Below are 21,280 nucleotides of genomic sequence, written 5' to 3' on the forward strand. Positions count from 1 at the left end.
ATAACACACACAGTGATGTCACTTTACCAGGGATGATGAGCACAGTGATGTCTTTTTAGCAGGGATAACGCACACAGTGATGTCACTTTACCAGGGGTAACGTGCACAGTGATGTCAATTTACCAGGGGTAATGCGCACAATGATGGTGACCTGGATGCACGTGGATAATTGGTGGGTTTATTAGGGGATTTTTTGTTTACAAATGGATTTCCTTTGTGATTTTTTATAATAAGAATGTTATGATCACAGATATTACTATAATATAATACCTTTTTGTATTTACATGGACCTGATGGATGTACTTATATGTATTTAATATATGGTTATATGTGATGGGTGTTACCGAAGTGGTGATTGGCTGTGCCACACCATAAAAGGCCACCATTTGTGTTACATGTTATACTTGAAAAAGGCCACTAATATGGCCGAAACGTTGTATTATACAATGGCAAAATAAATCTTTGCTTTTCTGATTAGAAAATATAGTCACTATTGAGTCAAGTCTTGGGCAGGATCCCTTACAGCCGAAAATGATGGACACAAAGTGAACACCACCGTCCTTTGACCCTACAGTTCAGCATGAGCTACTGCACCCTACCAGCACTAAAGGGAAGTACTCATTGTACCCTGACAACTACAGAATTACCAACCACTCACACTGCACCCAGCTGAATGTATAGGAGGATTTAGAGGCAGAGCTTTGTTTTTGTTTTTTTCCTTTGTAATAAATGGCACAGGGGGCATCAACAAGACACTCTGCCTTGGATTCTAGTTATTAGATTCAGGACAGAAGACCAAATCTTTGTCCAGAGTAAAGTGCTAGCTTCAACACTGACAGGGCCCAGTATACACCATTTATAAAACAATACGCGCAAAATCTTCTGCATAAGCATAGTGTTAAAATTTTGGCTACCTTCAGTTACCACTAGGGGGAGCTTACTGTATACAGTGTTATCATTGACTACAATGTAAAAACATTATGCTGTAGCTCCCTCTAGTGGTAGATACAGGTAGCAAACATTTTATAAATTCTCTGTTTATGCAACAGATTTAGAATCCTTTATTGGGAAAAAATGATGACAAATAAATCTTTAAAAAAATAATCAGCATGTGACATATTTCAATACAATAAAAATGTCGTTCAAGGAGAGACAAGCTAAGCAATTACCAAGCTTGAGCATTAGCTTGCCACCTCAAGTGCAGGTTCTCTATTCTTCAGATAGACACTTGGAGTGGTTTAGACCTGTTCCTGCCTCTATCCTCGGATCTTCGGTATAACAGGGATGCTAAGATATAATCCGGATCTATAAATCTCTGGAAAGGAGTACCTGAGGTCATGGACAAGATCCATAAAGATAACTCCACTTTTTAATAACAAGCTAGGCTTGTTTAGTATATTCAAACAGTCTAATCAACTATATGATAACACTTACCCTACCTACAATATCATATGGGCTATAGATTGTCTTCTTTTTACAACATATTTTTGTTAGATAAGTTTCCAGAAAATAAGCGATCACCACTGATCGATTCAGGAACCAGGTAGCAAGTGTTCAATTTCCCTGCATTGCCTCCACAGGTGAAATGAAGCATTGCATGGACTGTGACAGACTCCATTCCTCCGGGTCTTTTTAAGCTGGAATACAGTTTGCCACATTTAAGACCTAAGCATCTCAATATACAATAAAGTGCTGCATATTATGCATAGCGCACATTTACTGCAGACTGGTATACAACTCTTTCTATGGGATGAAAACAGCCATTATTCTCGTTAAACACACATTTATTTATTTTTTTTGCAAAGGCCTTTACGTTTTAGAAGAAGAAAAGAGGAGAAAAAAATACTTTAGAGTCAACAGTAATCTTGTGACAAACATCAAATGAACTTTAAGGGATAAAAAAAAGAAAAAACTTGTCTTGAGGAAGAATAGAAGAAATTGCTCAGCGGGGTCCTAATTTACACATTGTGCTCGAAAGGTGGATTAAGACAGGGCAGCAGTGAAAGAAGCATTCAGCAGACAATGGGGAGCGAGAAATGAACAATCTGAGAGTTTTTTCCCCTGAGACTTTAACAACACAAAAGCGTCTTTCAAAAGGTGAATGGATTCTGTGAGTGGTGAGTGGGAAGAAAGATGGAGAGGAATTCAAATCCTTCCTTACCCCCAAAGAGGCGCCTGCACCTCCTGGGAGCACTTAACATCCTGGAATAAAGTCGATGCTTCCAGTGTTACTGCCACTCTGGATACCTGGAGTGATGTGGTCCAAAGGTGATATGTGTGTAATGGTCCATTCACACACTGCTGTTTTTGTAAAAAGAAAATGCAGAATTTTTTTTTATTTTTTTCAAAAAATATTGCAACCAGCTGTTGGCAGGAATTTACTATACACATTGCGGGATTCTGCTTTTTGTTTTTCTTTTTTTTCCTCACTTTAAACACATTTGCTTTTTAAACCAATTAAAAACAGCAAGGCGTGTAAAGTGTGCGGTGTTTAAGCGTATTGGGATTTTTTTTTTTAATTTTTTTTACATTACGACTTGTGATTTGATGAAGATTCTTGGAGTCATACAATCGTTGAATGACATGACTTGAAATGTTTTAAATGCAATTTAAAAAAGCAAGCAAAAAAATAAACCTGGGTAATAAAGCTCAGAGGAGATGATTTACCAAGTTAAATGCGTCAGAATTCTGGTTTCTGCCAATATCCTGTGTTTTAGACGTGATTTTCAACTGGCTTGACAAAGGCATGTCTCCCATCAGAAAAATGGGTTTAGTCCTACATTTTAGCTACATAGCGGTTAAAGTGCAATCTATACCCAATATATTGATCCAGGAAAAAGCAAAAACTCTGATGAGGAAGATTGCACCATATTGGGAGACAAAATCCTTTCTGACTGCTCATATGGCAATCAGACTAGTTCCCTAGATCAACATCCCATCACATGAATATATTACAGGTTATCTGTACTAGATTATCAAGACAGGCATCCCAGCCATCCTTGTAAATGGTACATAGTTGAGTAGGTTGAATAAAGACCTAGGTCCATCAACTTCAACCTTTCTCCACCAACTGTACATTTTGTCACTAATTTAGCTATAACCCACAATGTTATGTGTATCAAGGAAATCATCCAGCCCTTTTTTAAAAGCTGTTATAGTGTCTGCCATTACTACCTCCTGTGGTCGGGCCTTACACAGTCTGACTGCTCTAACTGTAAAGAACCCTTTCCTGTTTAGCTGTTGGAATCATCTTTCTTCCACCTGTAATGAGTGCTCCCTGGTCCTCAGTATGGTCTTTGGAAGGAATAAGTCATGTGCCAGTCCTCTGTACTGGCCACACATATCTTTATACATGTAAATAAGATCTCCTCTGAGGCGTCTTTTTTCTAAGGGTACCGTTACACCTAGCGATGCACCAGCGATCCCGACTAGCGATATGACGCGGTCAGGATCGCTGGTGCATCACTAGGTGGTCGCTAATGAGCTGCCACACAGGCAGATCTCACCAGCGACATCGCTGGGGACGGGGATCGCTACTTACCTGTCAGACGCGGCGATGCCGACGTCCTCCCGACCGGCTCCATGCGTCGCTCGTCCTCACAGCAGGAAGCCCAGCAGGAGGTGGCCGACGAGGAATGGTCCAGGAGCTTCTCGCACCATCAGCGATAACCAGCGGGGAGCCGGTCGGAGGTAAGTATCACATGCAGCAATATCGCTAGCAATATCGCTGCAACGTCACAAAATCGGTGACTTCACAGCGATATTGCTAGCGATATCGCAGTGTGTAACGGGGGCTTAAGCTAAACAAGCCCAACTTTTCCAATCTCTCCTGGTATGAGAGACCTTCCATCCCATGTAATAATCTAGCTGCTTGTCGTTGAACTTCTGAATATCTTTTTAAATTGTGGAGCCCAAAACTGGATCCCATAGTCTAAATGTGGCCTCACCAGTGATTTATAAAGTGGTAATAACAATACGTTGGGATCGCTGGATTTTATCTCTCTTTTCATACATCCTAAAATCTTGTTTGCTTTTGCAGCTGCCGCTTGACATTGAGTGCTGCTCCTCAGCTTACTTGTAACCAGAATATCCAAGTCCTTCTCCTGTTCTGTAGTCCTGAGTATACTCCAAAAAATGTATATGCAGAAATAGGATTACTCCGTCCTAAGTGCATTACTCTACATTTATCTTCATTAAATCTCATTTGCTAAGTGTTTGCCCATTCAGTCATCTTATTCAGATCATTTTGCAATATTAAACTACTGGAGTCTGAACTGAGAGAGTAGGTTAATGTGAATGCACAATGTAAGTGCATATTAACACATGACCATTAACCAGAGAAAACAAAAAGCAATAAACACAAATATCCAAAAATAAAAAAATAAAAAAACTGAAGATAATAATAATAAGGGTATTTAGTAAACATAATTTTGATCAAAATAATGTACAAGCCATCCCGCCACGTCACGGCAACTCTTGTGGGACAGTCCTAACTCTAGTATTTAAAACCTTTTCACTTTCCAAGTGACGTGAATGTGAATAAGGACTGAGGGACTGAACCACTAGTAATAGCATAGGCCAGACTGGATGGCTTTCCCAGCTCAGAAAGAGGGTGGTCACACCCATATATGCACTGAATGCACAATGAAATGAATAAAAAACAAATCTGAACTGAGAAAGTAAGTTAATGTGTATGCACAATGTAAGGCCAGTTTCACACGTCAGTGTCTCCGGTACGTGTAGTGACAGTTTTCTCACGTACCAGAGACACTGACACACGTAGACACATTCTCATGAATGTGTCTATGCAGATGTCAGCGTGTTTTCACGGACCGTTCGTCCGTGTGCAAAACACGCTGACATGTCCGTTTTTGTGCAACAGCACGGATCACACGGACCCATACAAGTCAATGGGTCCGTGTAATCATGTACCGCACACGGATGCTGTCTGTTTGCTGTCCGTGTGCGTTTTTAAAAGTCAAAGGGTTAACATTGAAAATAATTTTTCAAAAACATGGACACACGGACAGCATACGGACAGCACACGGAGGGTACACAAGGACATATGGATAGCACACGGATGTCACACAGATGGCATACGTATGCACATGGACACATGGACACAGATAGCTCCGGTACCGGAATTATCTGGACGTGTGAAACTGCCCTAAATGCATATTAACACATGACCATTAACCAGAGGGAAAAAAAAAAGGACTGTCCCACAAGGGTTGCCTTGACGTGGCGGGATGGCTTGTACATTATTTTGATCAAAATTATGTTTACTAAATACCCTTATTATTACCTTTATGCATTATTTGCAGCTTTTTTACTTTTTTATTTTTGGATATTTGTGTTTTTTGCTTTTTGTTTTATCCGTTTTGCAATATTGTAATGTCAAGGTCAGATTTTAATAGCCTACATAGTTTGATGTCATCAGCGAAGACTGACATTTTACTCTCAATCCAATCCACAAGGTCATTAATAAAGAGGTTAAAATGAATCGGTCCCAGCACAGATCCCTGTGGTTCCCACTGCTCCCAGTACAGATCCCTGCAGTACCTCATTGCTCCCAGTACAGATGTGAGCAGGTTGCTGGATGCAGTGACGGACAGGAGGCAGAGCAAGGATTAACAGATTAATTAACAGAGGTATACTCCGCAGGGAGATAATGAGTTAAGCAGGGGGTAAGGGATGTGATATTAGTATAGGTGCAGTGAGAGGGATGAGGTAAAGCAACTAACTTTTCATGAAAGGGTTAACATATCAGTCCGCCGGCTTATTGGCTGCAGAGCTGTAGGTTCCAACGGTGGCGCCCACGCAAGTGGCACGTGAGGTCTCCGGTGTCGTCCTGAAGAAGTTGGGGGTTGGGTTCCCAGTGAATATGGTGAGTCCTCGTTGTCCTCAACGGGGTCCTTGATCCAAGGTTTGTCGTACGGGATGCAGAGCAGTCTGTGTTACTTCCGGAGCGTGACTCAGCTCGGCCGTAGTATGTAGTTGAGGCATTACACAGTTCTAACTGAGTCACCTGGTCTGTCTTAGGCGGCACGGGCGCAGCAAGCACAGGCCCAGAGAGTCTGAAACTTTCAGTCACGGGAGGCAACGGGCACCTGGCAGTTTGCGGTCCACGGTCAGTGTCCCTGGACGCAGGGAATCTACAGTGCGGGTCTGCGCTATCACGATGCTCGAGGGACGGATCACCAACCTTCCCCTGCTGCGCGCACTGTCTTCCCGCCAAGTCTCCTCTCCCTTTTCCATGCACAGCGCCTTTTATTAAAGACACACCCCCTGCTGTAGAATTCAAAGATCAGTCCGGGTCAGAAAGCTTTCCCTCGGGCAACAATGGTGACAGCCCTGACAGTTCCGGAACCGGCGCAAGAACCCCCAATCCATCTTCTTACACTAGTCCCCGCGATCCTCACTGCTCCTAGTACAGATCCCTGCGGGCCCCACTACTCCCAGTACAGGTCCCTGCGGTCCCCACTGCTGACTGTATCCCATTTAGAGAACATACCATTTATGACAACTCCTTGTTTTCTGTCATTTAAACACTTCCTTACCAATTTGCATATAGATTCCCCCAGTCCTTGCTTTTGTAGCGTCAGTATAAGGCTGTTATGTGGAACTGTATCAAATGCCTTTGCAAAGTCCAGATAAATCACATCAGCCGCATTACCTACATCCAGATTTGCACTTACCACCTCATAGAAACCCAACATGCTAATTAGACATGACTTTCTTCATGAATCCATGCTGGTGGTTGTCAGTTATTTTACTATTCTCTGCAATATATTTCTGCAAATCATCTCTTATAATGCCCTCAAAAATTCTGCACACTACTGATGTCAGGCTTACGGGACGGTAGTTGCCTGGATCCACATTCTTACCTTTCTTAAATATTAGCACCACGTGAGACATCCTCCAATCCTGTGGCACAACCCATGTTACAAGAGAATCTAAGAATAAGAGATACAGTGGTCTGTCAATTATTGATCTCAATTCAATCAGTATCCGTGGATGAATGCCATCTGGGCCGGGGGAATTGTCAATGTTTAAATTGCTCAAAAGCAAATGCACTTCTTTTTGTGTTAAACTAGTTATATCAGGTTGTCAGTTTTGATTTTTGCCTTGTTGAATGATCCCTGTAACAGACAGTTCATTGGTGAACACGGATAAAAAAAGTGCCTGTTTAATATCTCAGCCTTTTCTTTGTCCTCTGTGATTATCTTGTTATTGTCATCTTTTAAGGGGCCAATGCCATCTATTTTTTTGGGCATTGATGCATTTAAAAAAAAAAATTGGGTTAATGTCGCTGGCGATTTGTTTCTCTGTAAATAACTTTACCAGCTTGATTTCTTTTTTATATTTCTTATTTAGATCTGTATACTCCTGAAATCCTATTTCAGTATTCTCGGTTTTCAAGATTTTGAATGCCCTTTGTCACTGTCCTTTTTATCCATAATGGTTTATTTTTATTCCATCACATTTTATTACCAGAGGGTATAAGTTTTTTTGCAGGATTCTAGTAGTATTTCCATAAAAATGCCCCATTTACGTTCGGTATCCCTAGTTACCTTGTCCCAGTCTATTCTATTAAGCTCTTCCCTTAATTTGTTATAATCAGCTTTCTTAAAGTTCCAGGTTTTGGCACTTCCCCTTTTGAATGTTTGAACATTACATTAAAACTTACCATTTTATGGTCACTGTTCCAAAATGCTCCTTGACTTGTAGATCTGAAATTGTATCTGGTCTATGGTAGATTCACTAAAAAAGTTCAACATATTGTGGCAGAGAGTTCCATAGCCTCATTGTTCTCACAGTAAAGAATCCATAGCCTCACTGCTCCTACAGTAAAGAATCCATAGCCTTATTGCTCTTACAGTAAAGAATCCATGGCCTCACTGCTCCTACAGTAAAGAATCCATAGCCTCACTGCTCCTACAGTAAAGAATCCCTAGTCTCACAGCTCCTACAGTAAAGAATCTATGGCCTCACTCCTCCTACAGTAAAGAATCCATAGCCTCACTGCTCCTACAGTAAAGAATCCCTAGTCTCACAGCACCTACAGTAAAGAATCTATGGCCTCACTGCTCCTACAGTAAAGAATCCCAAGTCTCACAGCTCTTGCAGTAAAGAATCCATGGCCTCACTGCTTCTACAGTAAAGAATCCCTAGTCTCACAGCTCCTACAGTAAAGAATCCATAGCCTCACTGCACCTACAATAAAGAATCCCAAGTCTCACAGCTCTTGCAGTAAAGAATCCATGGCTTCACTGCTTCTACAGTAAAGAATCCATAGCCTCACAGCTCTTCAGCAAAGAATCAATAGCCTCATTGCTCCTATAGTAAACAATCCATTGTCTCACTGCTCTTAGAATAAAGAATCCATTGTCTAACAGCTCTTACAATAAAGAATACATGGCTTCGCTGCCCCTACAGTAAATAATTGCCATCTGTGATTTTTAAACTTTCTTTCCTCTACATGTAGAGGATGCCCCCTTGTCAGCATTGCAGGCCTAGGTGTAATGAGATAATTTTACAGATCTCTGCACTGTCCCCTCATACTGTATATTGGCACATTGCAACAAGATTGCCCCTAAGCCTTCATTTTTCCAAACTGAATAACCCCAAGTTTGATAACCTGTCTTCTGCAGTCCCTTAATAACCTTGGTCGCTCTTCTCTGCACCCACTGTAGTCCAGCTATCTCCATCTTATACACTGGAGCCCAAAATTGTAGAAGTGCACGAAAACTGAAGCATTTTGCGTAAAAAAAAAATCAACATATTCATTACGTTTCGCTTTCTGCACCTTGTCCAGCGAAGGGGCATGACTTAAGGGAAAGGAAAGGGTTGTAGTAAAGCACATGGCCTAAATCGTTATCACAAATTTGTTGCAAAAGGCAAGACAACTAACAGATGTCTAAAGTCTACCTTCACAATCTAGAGATGCGCCAAGTTATCAAACAGCATAGACCAGTATCTATAATATAACCGGCTAAGCGTCACTCTGTCCAAAGCCTTTATAGACTGCGCAAGCGCGACGCGCCTGCGCAGTCTGGTTCCAGACAGAATGAGGCAGCCAGAGGTGAGGAGTGTGTATGGCGTCAGAGATGGCGGTACGCATACACACTGCATACCGCTATGTCTGGCGCCATACATACTTACCTGACCGGGAGGAGCGTTGCCGCGGCGCTTCTCTTCGGCCGAAGGCCAGGGCAGGAGTGCGGCCGGAATCGTGCATGCGCATAGTGCGATCCGGCGCCATTTTACTGAAGACACATTTGCAGTGTGTCTTCAGCAATATGGCACCGGACAGCGCTATGGGCATGCGCGTACACCGGCACCAGACTCCTCCCCCGGCCTCCAGCAGAATGTGACAGGCAGCGCTGGAGCACAGGGAAGAAGGGTGAGTATACATTTTTTTTGTACAGTGGGTACGGAAAGTATTCAGACCCCTTTAAATTTTTCACTCTTTGTTTCATTGCAGCCATTTGGTAAATTCAAAAAAGTTAATTTTTTCTCATTAATGTACACTCTGCACCCCATTTTGACTGAAAAAGAAAACCAGAAATGTAGAAATTTTTGCAAATTTATTAAAAAAGAAAAACTGAAATATCACATGGTCAAAAGTATTCAGACCCTTTGTTCAGTATTGAGTAGAAGCACCTTTTGAGTTAGTACAGCCATGAGTCTTCTTGGGAATGATGCAACTCATTTTTCACATCTGGATTTGGGGGATCCTCTGCCATTCTTCCTTGCAGATCCTCTCCAGTTCCGTCAGGTTGGATGGTGAACGTTGGTGGACAGCCATTTTCAGGTCTCTCCAGAGATGCTCAATTGGGTTTAGGTTAGGGCTCTGGCTCGGCCAGTCAAGAGTGGTCACAGAGTTTTTCTGAAGCCACTCCTTTGTGATTTTAGCTATGTGCTTAGGGTCATTGTCTTGTTGGAAGGTAAACCTTCGGCCAAGTCTGAGGTCCAGAGCACTCTGGAAGAGGTTTTCATCTAGGATATCTCTGTACTTGGCAGCATTCATGTTTCCTTCAATGGCAACCAGTCGTCCTGTCCCTGCAGCTGAAAAACACCCTAATAGCATGATGTTGCCACCACCATGTTTCACTGTTGGGATTGTATTGGGTAGGTGATGAGCAGTGCCTGGGTTTCTCTACATATACCACTTAGAATTATCACCAAAAAGTTCTATCTTCGTCTCATCAGACAAGAGAATCTTATTTTTCATAGTCTGTGAGTCCTTCATGTGTTTTTTAATAAACTTTATGCAGGCTTTCATATGTCTTGCACTGAGGAGAGGCTTTCGTCAGGCCACTCTGCTATAAAGGCCATACTGGTGGAGGGCTGCAGTGATAGTTGACTTTTGGAACTTTCTTCCATCTCCCTACTGCATCTCTGGAGCTCAACCACAGTGATCTTGGGGTTCTTCTTTACCTCAATCACCAAGGCTCTTCTCCCATGATTGCTCAGTTTGGCTGGATGGCTAGGTCAAGGAAGACTTCTGGGGGTCCCAAACTTTTCCATTTAAGGATTAATGAGGCCACTGTGCTCTTAGGATCATTGAATACTGCAGAAATTCTTTTGTAACCTTGGCCAGATCTGTGTCTTGCCACAATTCTGTCTCTGAGCTCCTTGGCCAATTACTTTGACCTTATGATTCTCATTTGGTCTGGCATGCACTGTGAGCTGTGAGGTCTTATATAGACAGGTGTGTGCCTTTCCAAATCAAGTCCTATTAGTTTAATTAAATACAGCTGGACTCTAATGAAGGAGTAGAACCATCTCAAGGAGGATCATAAGGAAATGGACAGCATGTGACTTAAATATGAGTGTTTGAGCAAAGGGTCTGAATACTTATGACCATGTGATATTTCAGTTTTTCTTTTTTAATAAATTTGCAACAATTCCTACATTTCTGGGGTTTTTTCAGTGAAGATGGGGTGCAGTGTGTACATTAATGAGAAACAAGTGACCTTTTTTGAATTTACCAAATGGCTGCAAAGAAACAAAGAGTGAAAAATTTAAAGGGGTCTGAATACTTTCCGTTCCCACTGTATGTGTGTAGCTTAATAGGGGTGAGGAGGACCATGCATACCAGGAAAGGGGGAGAGGGGACCATGCATACCACGAAAGGGGAGTGAGGGGACCATGCATACCACGAAAGGGGAGTGAGGGGACAATGCATACCACGAAAGGGGGGTGAGGGGACCACGCATAACACGAAAGGATGGTGAGGGGACCACGCATACCACGAAAGGGGAGTGAGGGGACCACGCATACCAGGATGGGGGGGGTGAGAGGACCATGCATACCAGGATAGGGGGGTGAGAGGACCATGCATACCAAGATAGGGGGGGTGAGAGGACCATGCATACCAGGATAGAGGGGTGAGAGGACCATGCATACCAGGATAGGGGGGTGAGAGGACCATGCCTACCAGGATTGGGGGGTGAGGGGACCATGCATAGCAGGATTGTGGGGGGTTGAGGGGACCATGCATACCAGGATTGGGGGGTGAGGGGGGCCATGCATACCAGGATAGGGGGGTGAGAGGACCATACATACCACAAAAGTGGGGTGAGGGGACCATGCATACCACAAAAAGGGGGGTGAGGGGACCATGTATACCAGGATTGGAGGGCGAGGGGACCATGCGTACCAGGATTGGGGGGCGAGGGGACCATGCATACCAGGATAGGGGGGTGAGAGAACCATGCATACCAGGATAGGGGGGGGGTGAGGTGACCATGCATACCAGGATAGGGGGGTGAAGGGACCATGCATACCAGGATTGGGGAGTGAGGAGACCATGCATTCCAGGATAGGGGGGTGAGGGGACCATGCATACCAGGATAGGGGGGTGAGGGGACCATGCATACCAGGATAGGGGGGTGAGGGGACCATGCATACCAGGATAGGGATGAGGGGTGCCATGCACACCAGGATAGGAGAGGGGCAGCACACACCAGAATGGGAGACCATAAACCAAGCCGTGAAGGTAGCCAAAGAAGATGCTAATACAAGCGACCGTGAAGGTAGCCAAAGGCAATGTTACTGCAAGAGGCAGTGAAGGTAGACAAAGGCGATGCTACTGCAAGCGAGCAAAAGCCAAACCCATCTGCAGTGGTGAATAAACGAACGAGTTTGAAGATAACACCTTGGTTTTGGGCACGACTCACGCCCGCATGCAGTAGCCGGCCTGTGGGATCCCAGCCATATAGGCGAAGCATAGGAAACCTTTGAAGTAATGATCAGACTTTGGTCCTGAGCCAGAGAGCTAAAATGCACTATGGTCATAAAAATGACTTGATCAGGATTAGAAAAAGAAGAATTACAGGGGGCTCTGCTGATTGACAAAGATTTAGTCTAAACAAAAGTCCGTTCAGAATAATTGGCGGCAATCAAAATCTCCTGATAATGAAGTAATAACAGTCACACCATATACAAAGAAAGTAGCAGATCATCTTGGCGGGATCATTATTTCCACTACTCCGTCAGATGTGATGCCGTCTTTATAACAGGACAATTGAAAATACTTGCAATGCCACTCAAGACAAGGGACAAGCGGAGAGTGGAGAACTACAGAAGTCAGACAGTCAGGAACAGAATGTTCCCGAATACATGTGGCTACTGAAGTATACACAAACATCGGCCGAGATAAACACATTTCTGCTATATCGGGCCAAATGGCATTTATTAATATACTAGCTGTAGTGCAGCTATAATAGAGGAGGGAGGACAATAAGAGGAAATTATGGAATTTGGTTATATAGAAATTAAAGGGAATCTGTCAGCAGGTTTTTGCTATGTAATCTGAGGACAGCATGAGGTAGGGGTTATTACACAGAATTCAATGATGTGTCATTTGTTAGGCTGTGTGCTGCTGTTTACTCACAATGAAGGTTTTATCACCTAGTGAGTATCATTGCCCGGACAACAGCAGCGCATGCATGCTAGTCTGACTCCGCCTCCTCCTGTGATAAGCAGCTCACTGTCTATGGCATGTTTGCAGAGAGCCTTGTGTGGGCGGGGGCAGTATTCTCAGCTCTCCAAAATCTAAAAACTGTGATTGTCAGAACTGCTGCACCCAGGAATATGACACATTGTTAAATTCAGCTTCTCTTTGCCTACATGATGCTGCTCTCAGATGAGGTAGGAAAAACCTGCTGACAGATTCCCTTTAACATATATATATATAGGAATGGAGATGTGATTGAAAATTTAGTTATAACTTGCCAAAGTCTTACAAATTTTAATCTTAAGCACTCTTTAACCCCTTAATGACTGGCGATATGCCTTTTAAAGGCAGCAATTAAGGGTACTTATGCCTCAGTGCCGCTTTTAACGGCGCTGAGAAATAAGTGTATAGCGCCCCACAGCGTTAGAATCTCTCCGGGGTCTTGGCTATTGGGGGTAGCTTGGACCCCAGAGAACAGGACTCGGGTCGGTTTTTTATCGGCCCCAGTGTTGTGGTCACCGTTATTAACAGAATAACGGCGACCGCAAAAAAAAGTCCTACATCCCATTTAATTTCTCTCTCCTCTGATGTGACCGCACATCAGAGGAGACAGAAATGGGGTCCCCCGATCCCCCCCCAGTACGTCTGGTGTCCCTGCATCCCCCCCATGAAGTCCCCCTGCCGCTAGCATCTTCTTCCGGGAAGAAAATGGCGGGCACATGCCGGCCGGCACCCAGCAACAATAGGAAATTTTTCCTATTGGTTCATTTTGATCACTGTGGTAGATCCTATCACAGTGCTCAAAATAAAAAAAAATAGTAAATCAAACACCCCTTTATCACTCCCTTAGGTAAGAATAATACAATTTAAAAAAAATGTATTTCCATAAAATAGATAGAGGGATAGTGAAAGGTGAAGCCAATAGCGGAGTTTATTATACTTACAATACTGTAATTTTATTGGACTATAAGGGGTTTTCACAGTGGCACCTTTGTTCCTTAGCTGACCTGCCAGTGACCGGCGTGTGGGGAGCTCAGCTGGCAGGTCATCAGCTTATCAGACGCTGACATGGAGGAAAACAAAAGAGGAGCGAGATGAGGGTAGGCGCAGCTGGAGTTGTTCACAGAGCAGGCACGGCTCCGCATACAAGCCAGGAGGAGGCGGGGCCCAGACGGCAGCATAAGGGCATGATGGACGGCTATGGGAGGCGGGGCCCAGACAAAACAGAGACATGATTGACAGCGGGGAGGCGGCTGATACAGGGGGACACACCATACCTATGGGACACATTACAGGTATGAGAAGCTATTTAAAAAAAAATAATATTTCGGCATTACTGGGGGTCAGAAACAGAAGAGCCACTTTCATAGAATGCAGCCTTAGTGCTGCTGAAGGTGGCCCTTTTAGTTGAAAGCACCCTGGGGGGTGACAGGTTCCCTTTAAGTCTTTTGGTGATGTGAACACTGTCCTACAGACTTGTTCACTGTGTGCATGGCCCATGTGCATGGATTACCACCTCCAAAGCTGTGCATTCATTCTGATTTGGATAGAAAATTTTTGTCATCTGACTTATTCAACATTGTGGTCAGATAGCAATGACAGTAACCACAAATTTACTATGACCAAGTGTATATAGGTCATGGAAGTTGTGAACCAGAATTGTCACATTTATCCTGCCTAATTTAGCTATTGCCTTCCCTCTGCTGGTTTCTGCAAATATACATTAAATCTAACAATGCTTGTCTAGAGGGTGGCCAACCCGATGTCTCTCCTCTGCTGCTCCCTTTCCCCTCTCACAGCATGCACAATGATGAAGTACTGCAGCTGCATCTCCCTCCTCCCCCTCTATTAGTATCTTACGCTGGACTCATAATGATTTCTTTTTCCCCATGTAAGATGTATTACAAAGTTTAACTCCTGTAACGGGGGGTGGGTGGAACCACTGCGCCATGATCTGAAGAGAGCCTGACTATTAGCTAAAGCCCTTGATGGTGGGGTTAGACTTGGCTACAGATAGACGCCAGGTGCTACTCCAAGACATACCTCGGACACACAGCAGCAGACCGCCAAAGTGGCAGGCAGATGGAACGGCCAAGACCAGATGGACTTGATAAGTACAGGCAGGCACAACAGGAATACTGGGAAACATGGCAGGTGTAGACAGGGACAGCGAATATACAGATTGGCATGGCAGGTGCCGGCAGGTACGGCTCGTATACAGATTGGCACGACATGTGCACGCAGGTACAGCTGGTATACAGACCAGCATGGCAGGTACGGCTGGTATACAGACTGGCACGGCATGTGCAGGCAGGTACTGCTGGTATACATACTGGCATGGCATGTGCAGGCAGATACATAGTAACATAGTTATTAAGGAGTTATTAAGGTTGAAGGGAGACTTTAAGGCCATCTAGTTCAACCAATATCCTATCCTAACTTGCCCTAACAAGTTGATGCAGAGGAAGGCAAAAAAACCCATGTGGCAAACAGTAAGCTTCACATTGGGGAAAAAAATTCCTTCCCGACTCCACATACGGAAATCAGACTAGCTCCCTGGATCAACGCAATATTAAGGAGACTAGTGTATATACCCTGTAATATTATACTTTGCAAGAAAGGCATCCAGTCCCTTCTTAAATTTTAGTAGTGAATCACTCATTACAACATCATATGGCAGAGAGTTCCATAGTCTCACTGCTCTTATAGTAAAGAATCCGCGTCTGTGAGTATGCTTAAACCTTCTTTCCTCCAGACGTAGAGGATGCCCCCTTGTCCCCGTCACAGGTCTAAGAGTAAAAAGATCATTAGAAAGGTCTTTGTATTGTCCCCGCATATATTCATACATTCACACAGCAGGTACGGCTGGTATACAGACTGGCACGCCCTCTGCAGGCAGGTACGACTGGTATACAGATTGGCGCAACAGGTATGGCTGGTATACTGACTGGCACTGCAGGTCCTTTTTGGTATGGCTAATATACAGGCAGGCTGGTGCAGGCAGGTGCTGGTGGGTACGGCTAATGCAGGCAGGTGCTGGCGGGCATGGCTGATATACAGGCAGGCGCTGGCGGGCATGGCTGATATACAGGCAGGCGCTGGTGGGCACGGCTGATATACAGGCAGGCGCTGGTGGGCACGGCTGATATACAGGCAGGTGCTGATGGGCATGGCTGATATACAGGCAGGTGCTGGCGGGAACGGCTGATATACAGGCAGGTGCTGGCGGGCATGGCTGATACCAAGGCAGGCGTTGGCGGTCACTACGGATGTAGAGGCAGGCTGGCACAGCTGATATACAAGCAGGCTGGTGCAGACAGGTATGGCTGATAGACAGTCAGATGCTGATGTGCACGGTTGAAATACAAGAATACAAGGCAAGTACAGGTAGACAGGTACAGGACTGGTAAACTTACTGGCGGGTACTGGGGATCTGACAATAGCTCAACATCTCCATTCAGGTGCCTTAAGTAATAAGTGTCTCCGAGCCATTGGCTGGGGACAGTTTAGGACAGCGTGCGCTGTCCCTTTAAGGAAGGAGAGAGCGTGTGTGCGCCCCAAGCGCAGTGCCTGGGGATCTGTGAGCTGTGCGCAGACCCTGGGCAGCAGCTGGAGGAGGTGCGGGACGGGAGCCGCGGTGGTGAGTGAATCAGCGTCCCTTCCAGGGTAGCCAGCGCTACAACCCCATTCTTGACATGCTGGCATTTACTACAATCCCAGCAGGTCAGACTTTCATGGAATTCATACCTCCCTCCACATCACCAAAATGCGATTTATAGGTGTTGATGGGTTGCAGCCACTGCATTTGTACTGTTGTGGAGCCCCACAGAGTGGGATCATAGAACATCATTAATTTTATTATATATTGAAATAGTGGATTATTGCAGTGCATGGATTGAACAATTGCAAGTTCAGGTCCCTTTGGGAGACAAAAAAAGTAAGAATCTTTAAAAATACTTAAAACAAATGGAAAAAAGAATACACAGTAAAAGTTTGAATCTGCCCCCCCCCCCCCCCACACACACACACACACACACACTTTTCACAAAACAAAACAAAATAGAAACATAAAAAATTGGTATTGCCACATCTGTAAAAATGTGATCTCTCGCAATATAAAATTTAACCCATACCATGAATGACGAATGACATAACAGCTAGTCTTGCATGTTGATTTTTTGCTTTAGGTCAGTGACACCTTCCCCAGAAAGAGCAAAAAACATGATCAAAACATCATATGTACCTCAAAATGATGATACCAAGCAAAATAATAGCTTGCCATGCAAAATAACAGCTCCATTGAAGAAAAAACAAAAAGTTTCGGGTCTCAGAAAATGGCGACACAAACCTATTTTTTTATACATGAGTTATATTGAAAACATACTGGACCCAAAAAAATGAAATGCACAGTTTTTGTAGTCACCATTTCACTCCATTTATATTTTTTTCCTGGTTTTTAGTACATTATACAGTAAAATTAAGGGTGTCATCCAAAAACTACAACTCATTCCACAAAAGAACAAAAGCCTTCATAGGTTAAGTAGATGTAAAAATAAAAAAATAAATAAAAAGTTATGATTCTTGGAAAAAATGAAAATTGACCTCAGGATAATATATTTACATGTACTACAGTTGTATAAAAGCAAAAACACAGCAAAACGACAAAAAGAAATTAAAAAACCATAGCAGAAAAAAAGGCAGCCATATTTAGCAATAAAGGTCAGAAAACTAATTCACTACAGGAAGCAGTATCCCCTTGATAGAGGCGAAGGCAACACAGGTGCATCACTGATAGGCTGTACTTCAGACCTTGTGCACTACATCTGTGTGACTGGCGCCCTGTACAAGCCTTAGCAGTGTGCAGTTCTCACAGTAGGCGACCGCCAAGAATTGGCCGGTATGTGATTGGTTATTTCATCAGTATTTTGCACCTATGTTGCTTCCGGCTTTACGTCGGGGGGCTGCTGCATCCTGTACTGCATTAGTTTTCTGACCTATGTTGATAAATGCGGCTGCCTTTCTTTATGTTGAACAGATGATGGCTACGGTTAGGGTGTTAACCATTCTCCTACATCCATTTTGGACTGATGAAGATCAGTGCCTGACCATCAGTAGATTACGATATTAAATCACCTAGTCGACAAAAGGTTCTATATGTGGAGGTTGAGCTGGACCCTGCTATATAACTACTAAATGTTTCCCCTAGTGGGATGGGGAGGAATTCGACCTGACTGCTGTTACATCTGTTGACAGAAGCTAGATGTTTGATTGCCCTTCATTGGAGACAGACTACTCCCCCTCTAACCAGTAGCTTTCGGATAGAATAGACGAGATATGCATGATGGAGCACGACAGCCTTATTGAATACAAGTTTGGACAGATGTGAGACCATCTGGGCTCCCTAGGACTATTTTAGGGCCCAAAGCAACAGCTAGGTGCATGTTGTTTTTTGAACAGGTTTCTTCTTCCCTATGTGTAAAGGTCCCGTCACACCTAGCGACGCTATAACGATCCCGACAGCGATACGACACGACAGGGATCGTTGCCGCATCGCTATGTGGTCGCTATTGAGATGTCAGACAGTCCAATCTACCCAACGACGGAGCAACGATCTAGCGTGTCATAGCGACCTTTGTAACGATGTCGGTGGTCGTTGGGACCCTGTCACATTGCATGTTCCATTGACGATTCACACCTCGATGAGGGATGTACTGTGTGACGCTGTATTTACACAGGCGTGGATTGCCCTCCCTTTCTCACGCCCTCTCAGCTCTGAATGGTGGACGCTACCGCGTCCTGATTGGCCGTGCATTTAAAAGAAGGTGACGTACTAGCGCTCCATTTCATTCAAAAAATACCTACCATTAACTGGCTAGAGAAGCAACGAAGATGGAAAAGCAGATAATCCAAAATGGAGTCGCAGCCGTTGGACAAAAACAGGATCTCAACTTGGACACACCCGGGTCAGGAACAAAGAACTGAAGCGCTACTTTGTTAGCTTCTTTTAAAAGGAAGTCCGCCAATCAGGACGCTGTAGTGACCACCAATCGGAGCCAAGGTAGGCGTGGAAACGGGAACGCTAATCCCCGCCTTGTCTTGCTTCTGAGTCGCTAACGAGGTCGTTAGGCTAGGTGTCAAACGTGACGATACAAGCGACTCAGCGGGACATGAGCGACCAAAGAAATGTCCAGACATTTCGGGCACGATCAGCGATACCCGGCAGGGGGGCTGGTCGCTGGTCACTGTCACACACAGCGATCTCGCTGGTAAGATCGCTATAAAGTCACAGTTCTAGTGACTCAGCAGCGATCTCGCTAGCGATCTCGCTTAGTGTGACAGGGCCTTTAGTCTCATCTTATTTAGTATTGTGGTTTTATAAGAATTGTAATATGTGTATTGGGATGGAGTCATCTTAAAGGGGTTGTCCGGGCTTTTCACATAATCTCAGTGCATATCTGGGCTGCAGAATGCTGACAATAAGTAATTTACCTTCTGTCACCAGTTTGCACGGTTTCCAAGATATGACATCTTGCTTGTAAGAAAAACGTCCAGGGGGGGTGTGTACTGGCATTGAAATGAGAACTGGTCGTTTCCTCCTACTCTACTAAAAACCTGCCCTCTATAGCAACAACCCCACCCTCCATAGCAACAGGCCCTCCCCGACCACATGAAGAAGCCTATCCCTCCTCACACAGTAACAAATCCTCCTCCTCTAGCAGCCTCAGTGCAGAGTGCAGGACCACCCAGCTGCTCCTCCCCCAGACACACGCTGAACAGTGATCTATGGAAAGTGAAACTAGTGAGGAGGAAGCGACCTGTTCTCATTTCAATGCCAGAACACACCCCCCTGGATGTTTTTCTTACAAGCAAGAGATGATATCTAGCAGACCCTGCAAACTGGCCACAGAAGGTAAATTACTTATTGTCATAATTCTGCAGTCCAGATATGCACTGAGATTATGTGAAAAGCCCGGACAACCCCTTTAACTTGGCATCAATTAGAACTGCTGTTGGACTTCGTCTTTTTCTATTCTATTGCACAATATGTTTTAATGCCACTAGGGGAAAACGTCTTCCAAGAGATCATTCTAATTGTACTCCATTCCTTCTGATCCTTTAATTTGTAAGTCAAATTGTGATTGTTTTGCCTTTTTTCTTATTGTAAAATTTTATAAAATGTAATAAAAATTAGCTATTAAAAAAACTTTTAAAAAAATCCTAGATGAGAGCATTGCCCTGAAAGAAACTTCTGTGGAATGTAATATTTCTACATCCTAACAATTTCCTTCTTTTCTCTTTATACAGAATGATCCCATCTTCAAGCAAGTCATTTTTCCTGAGTGACCTGGTGTCGTCTCGCATTTACGACTTGTGCGTCCTGGCAGTTTATGATGATGGAATAACCTCACTAACTGCAACCAGAGTGATCGGCTGTGTACAATTTACAACTGAACAGGAGTATAAGCAGTGCAGGTCGCTCCATGCACAGTTTCTTGGTGGAACCATGATCATCATCATAGGTGGCATCATAGTGGCCTCTGTCCTAGTCTTCATCTTTATTCTGTTAATGAAATATAAAGTCTACAATAATCACCCCAAATCTAAACCAACCAAGGTCACCAATGTGTGCTCCCAAACCAATGGTAGTCAGAGCGGGACAATGGGACGCTCATCATCAAAGCTCAACGAGAGGAGAGACAGTATTATGCAGGACATCTCAGGAACGTCCATCAAAAGCAAAACCATAGTTGACCTCACCCCAGATGGTGAAAAAGTGACTGTACCCGATACTACCTTTATAACAAATGACGTCCTGTCTCACTAGCAGAACATTATACCACAAACGTATGCACCTCTTATTAAAAAAAAAAAGGACGGTTCACCCGAAATTGGACATTGTGGTATCGTGAAGAACATTTTCATGCAAGGAGCCGCATTGACGGCTTCGTACCTATTGTCTATTTTTAAGATCAGATGGTTACAACAAAAAAGCTATTTTTTTAATATGTAAAAAGGGTTCTTGCATTCTTAACTATTTTTGGTTGAATATTATTAAATATAAAGTGTGTGACTAAACCAGGCTAATGTGAAGTAATTGGTTTCCACGAATGCTACTTGCGTGAAAGAAGTATAATAAATTGGGGGGTTTTTTTGGTTCTTTTACACTCATTTATTTAATAACCTGAATGAACACTCATACAATTTCATGCAAAATTTGGAAGATTAGTGGGTATTAATCTTTTTTTAATGACCTTACTGAATAATTAAAGGAGTAATCGTTCCACATCATGAGGTGAGCAGAGCAGTGATATC

General features: G+C 43.8%; 1 protein-coding gene across 3 annotated transcripts in view; it reads left to right on the top strand.

Moving 5' to 3' along the window:
- Positions 1 to 21,043, top strand: part of LOC141052124 (leucine-rich repeat and fibronectin type III domain-containing protein 1-like protein) — an 884,877-nt gene extending 863,834 nt beyond the window's left edge. For all 3 annotated transcript variants that reach the window (XM_073549344.1, XM_073549346.1, XM_073549345.1), the window contains one exon: positions 20,273 to 21,043. In XM_073549344.1, the coding sequence (XP_073405445.1) occupies positions 20,273 to 20,792 (520 nt within the window). In that variant the 3' untranslated portion in view covers positions 20,793 to 21,043. The remainder of the gene's footprint in view (positions 1 to 20,272) is intronic.
- Positions 21,044 to 21,280: the final 237 nt, after the last annotated feature.

The sequence above is a fragment of the Dendrobates tinctorius genome, unplaced genomic scaffold (assembly GCF_039654945.1).
Source record: "Dendrobates tinctorius isolate UK_male_01 unplaced genomic scaffold, ASM3965494v1 ptg000158l, whole genome shotgun sequence".
Lineage (NCBI taxonomy): Eukaryota > Metazoa > Chordata > Amphibia > Anura > Dendrobatidae > Dendrobates > Dendrobates tinctorius.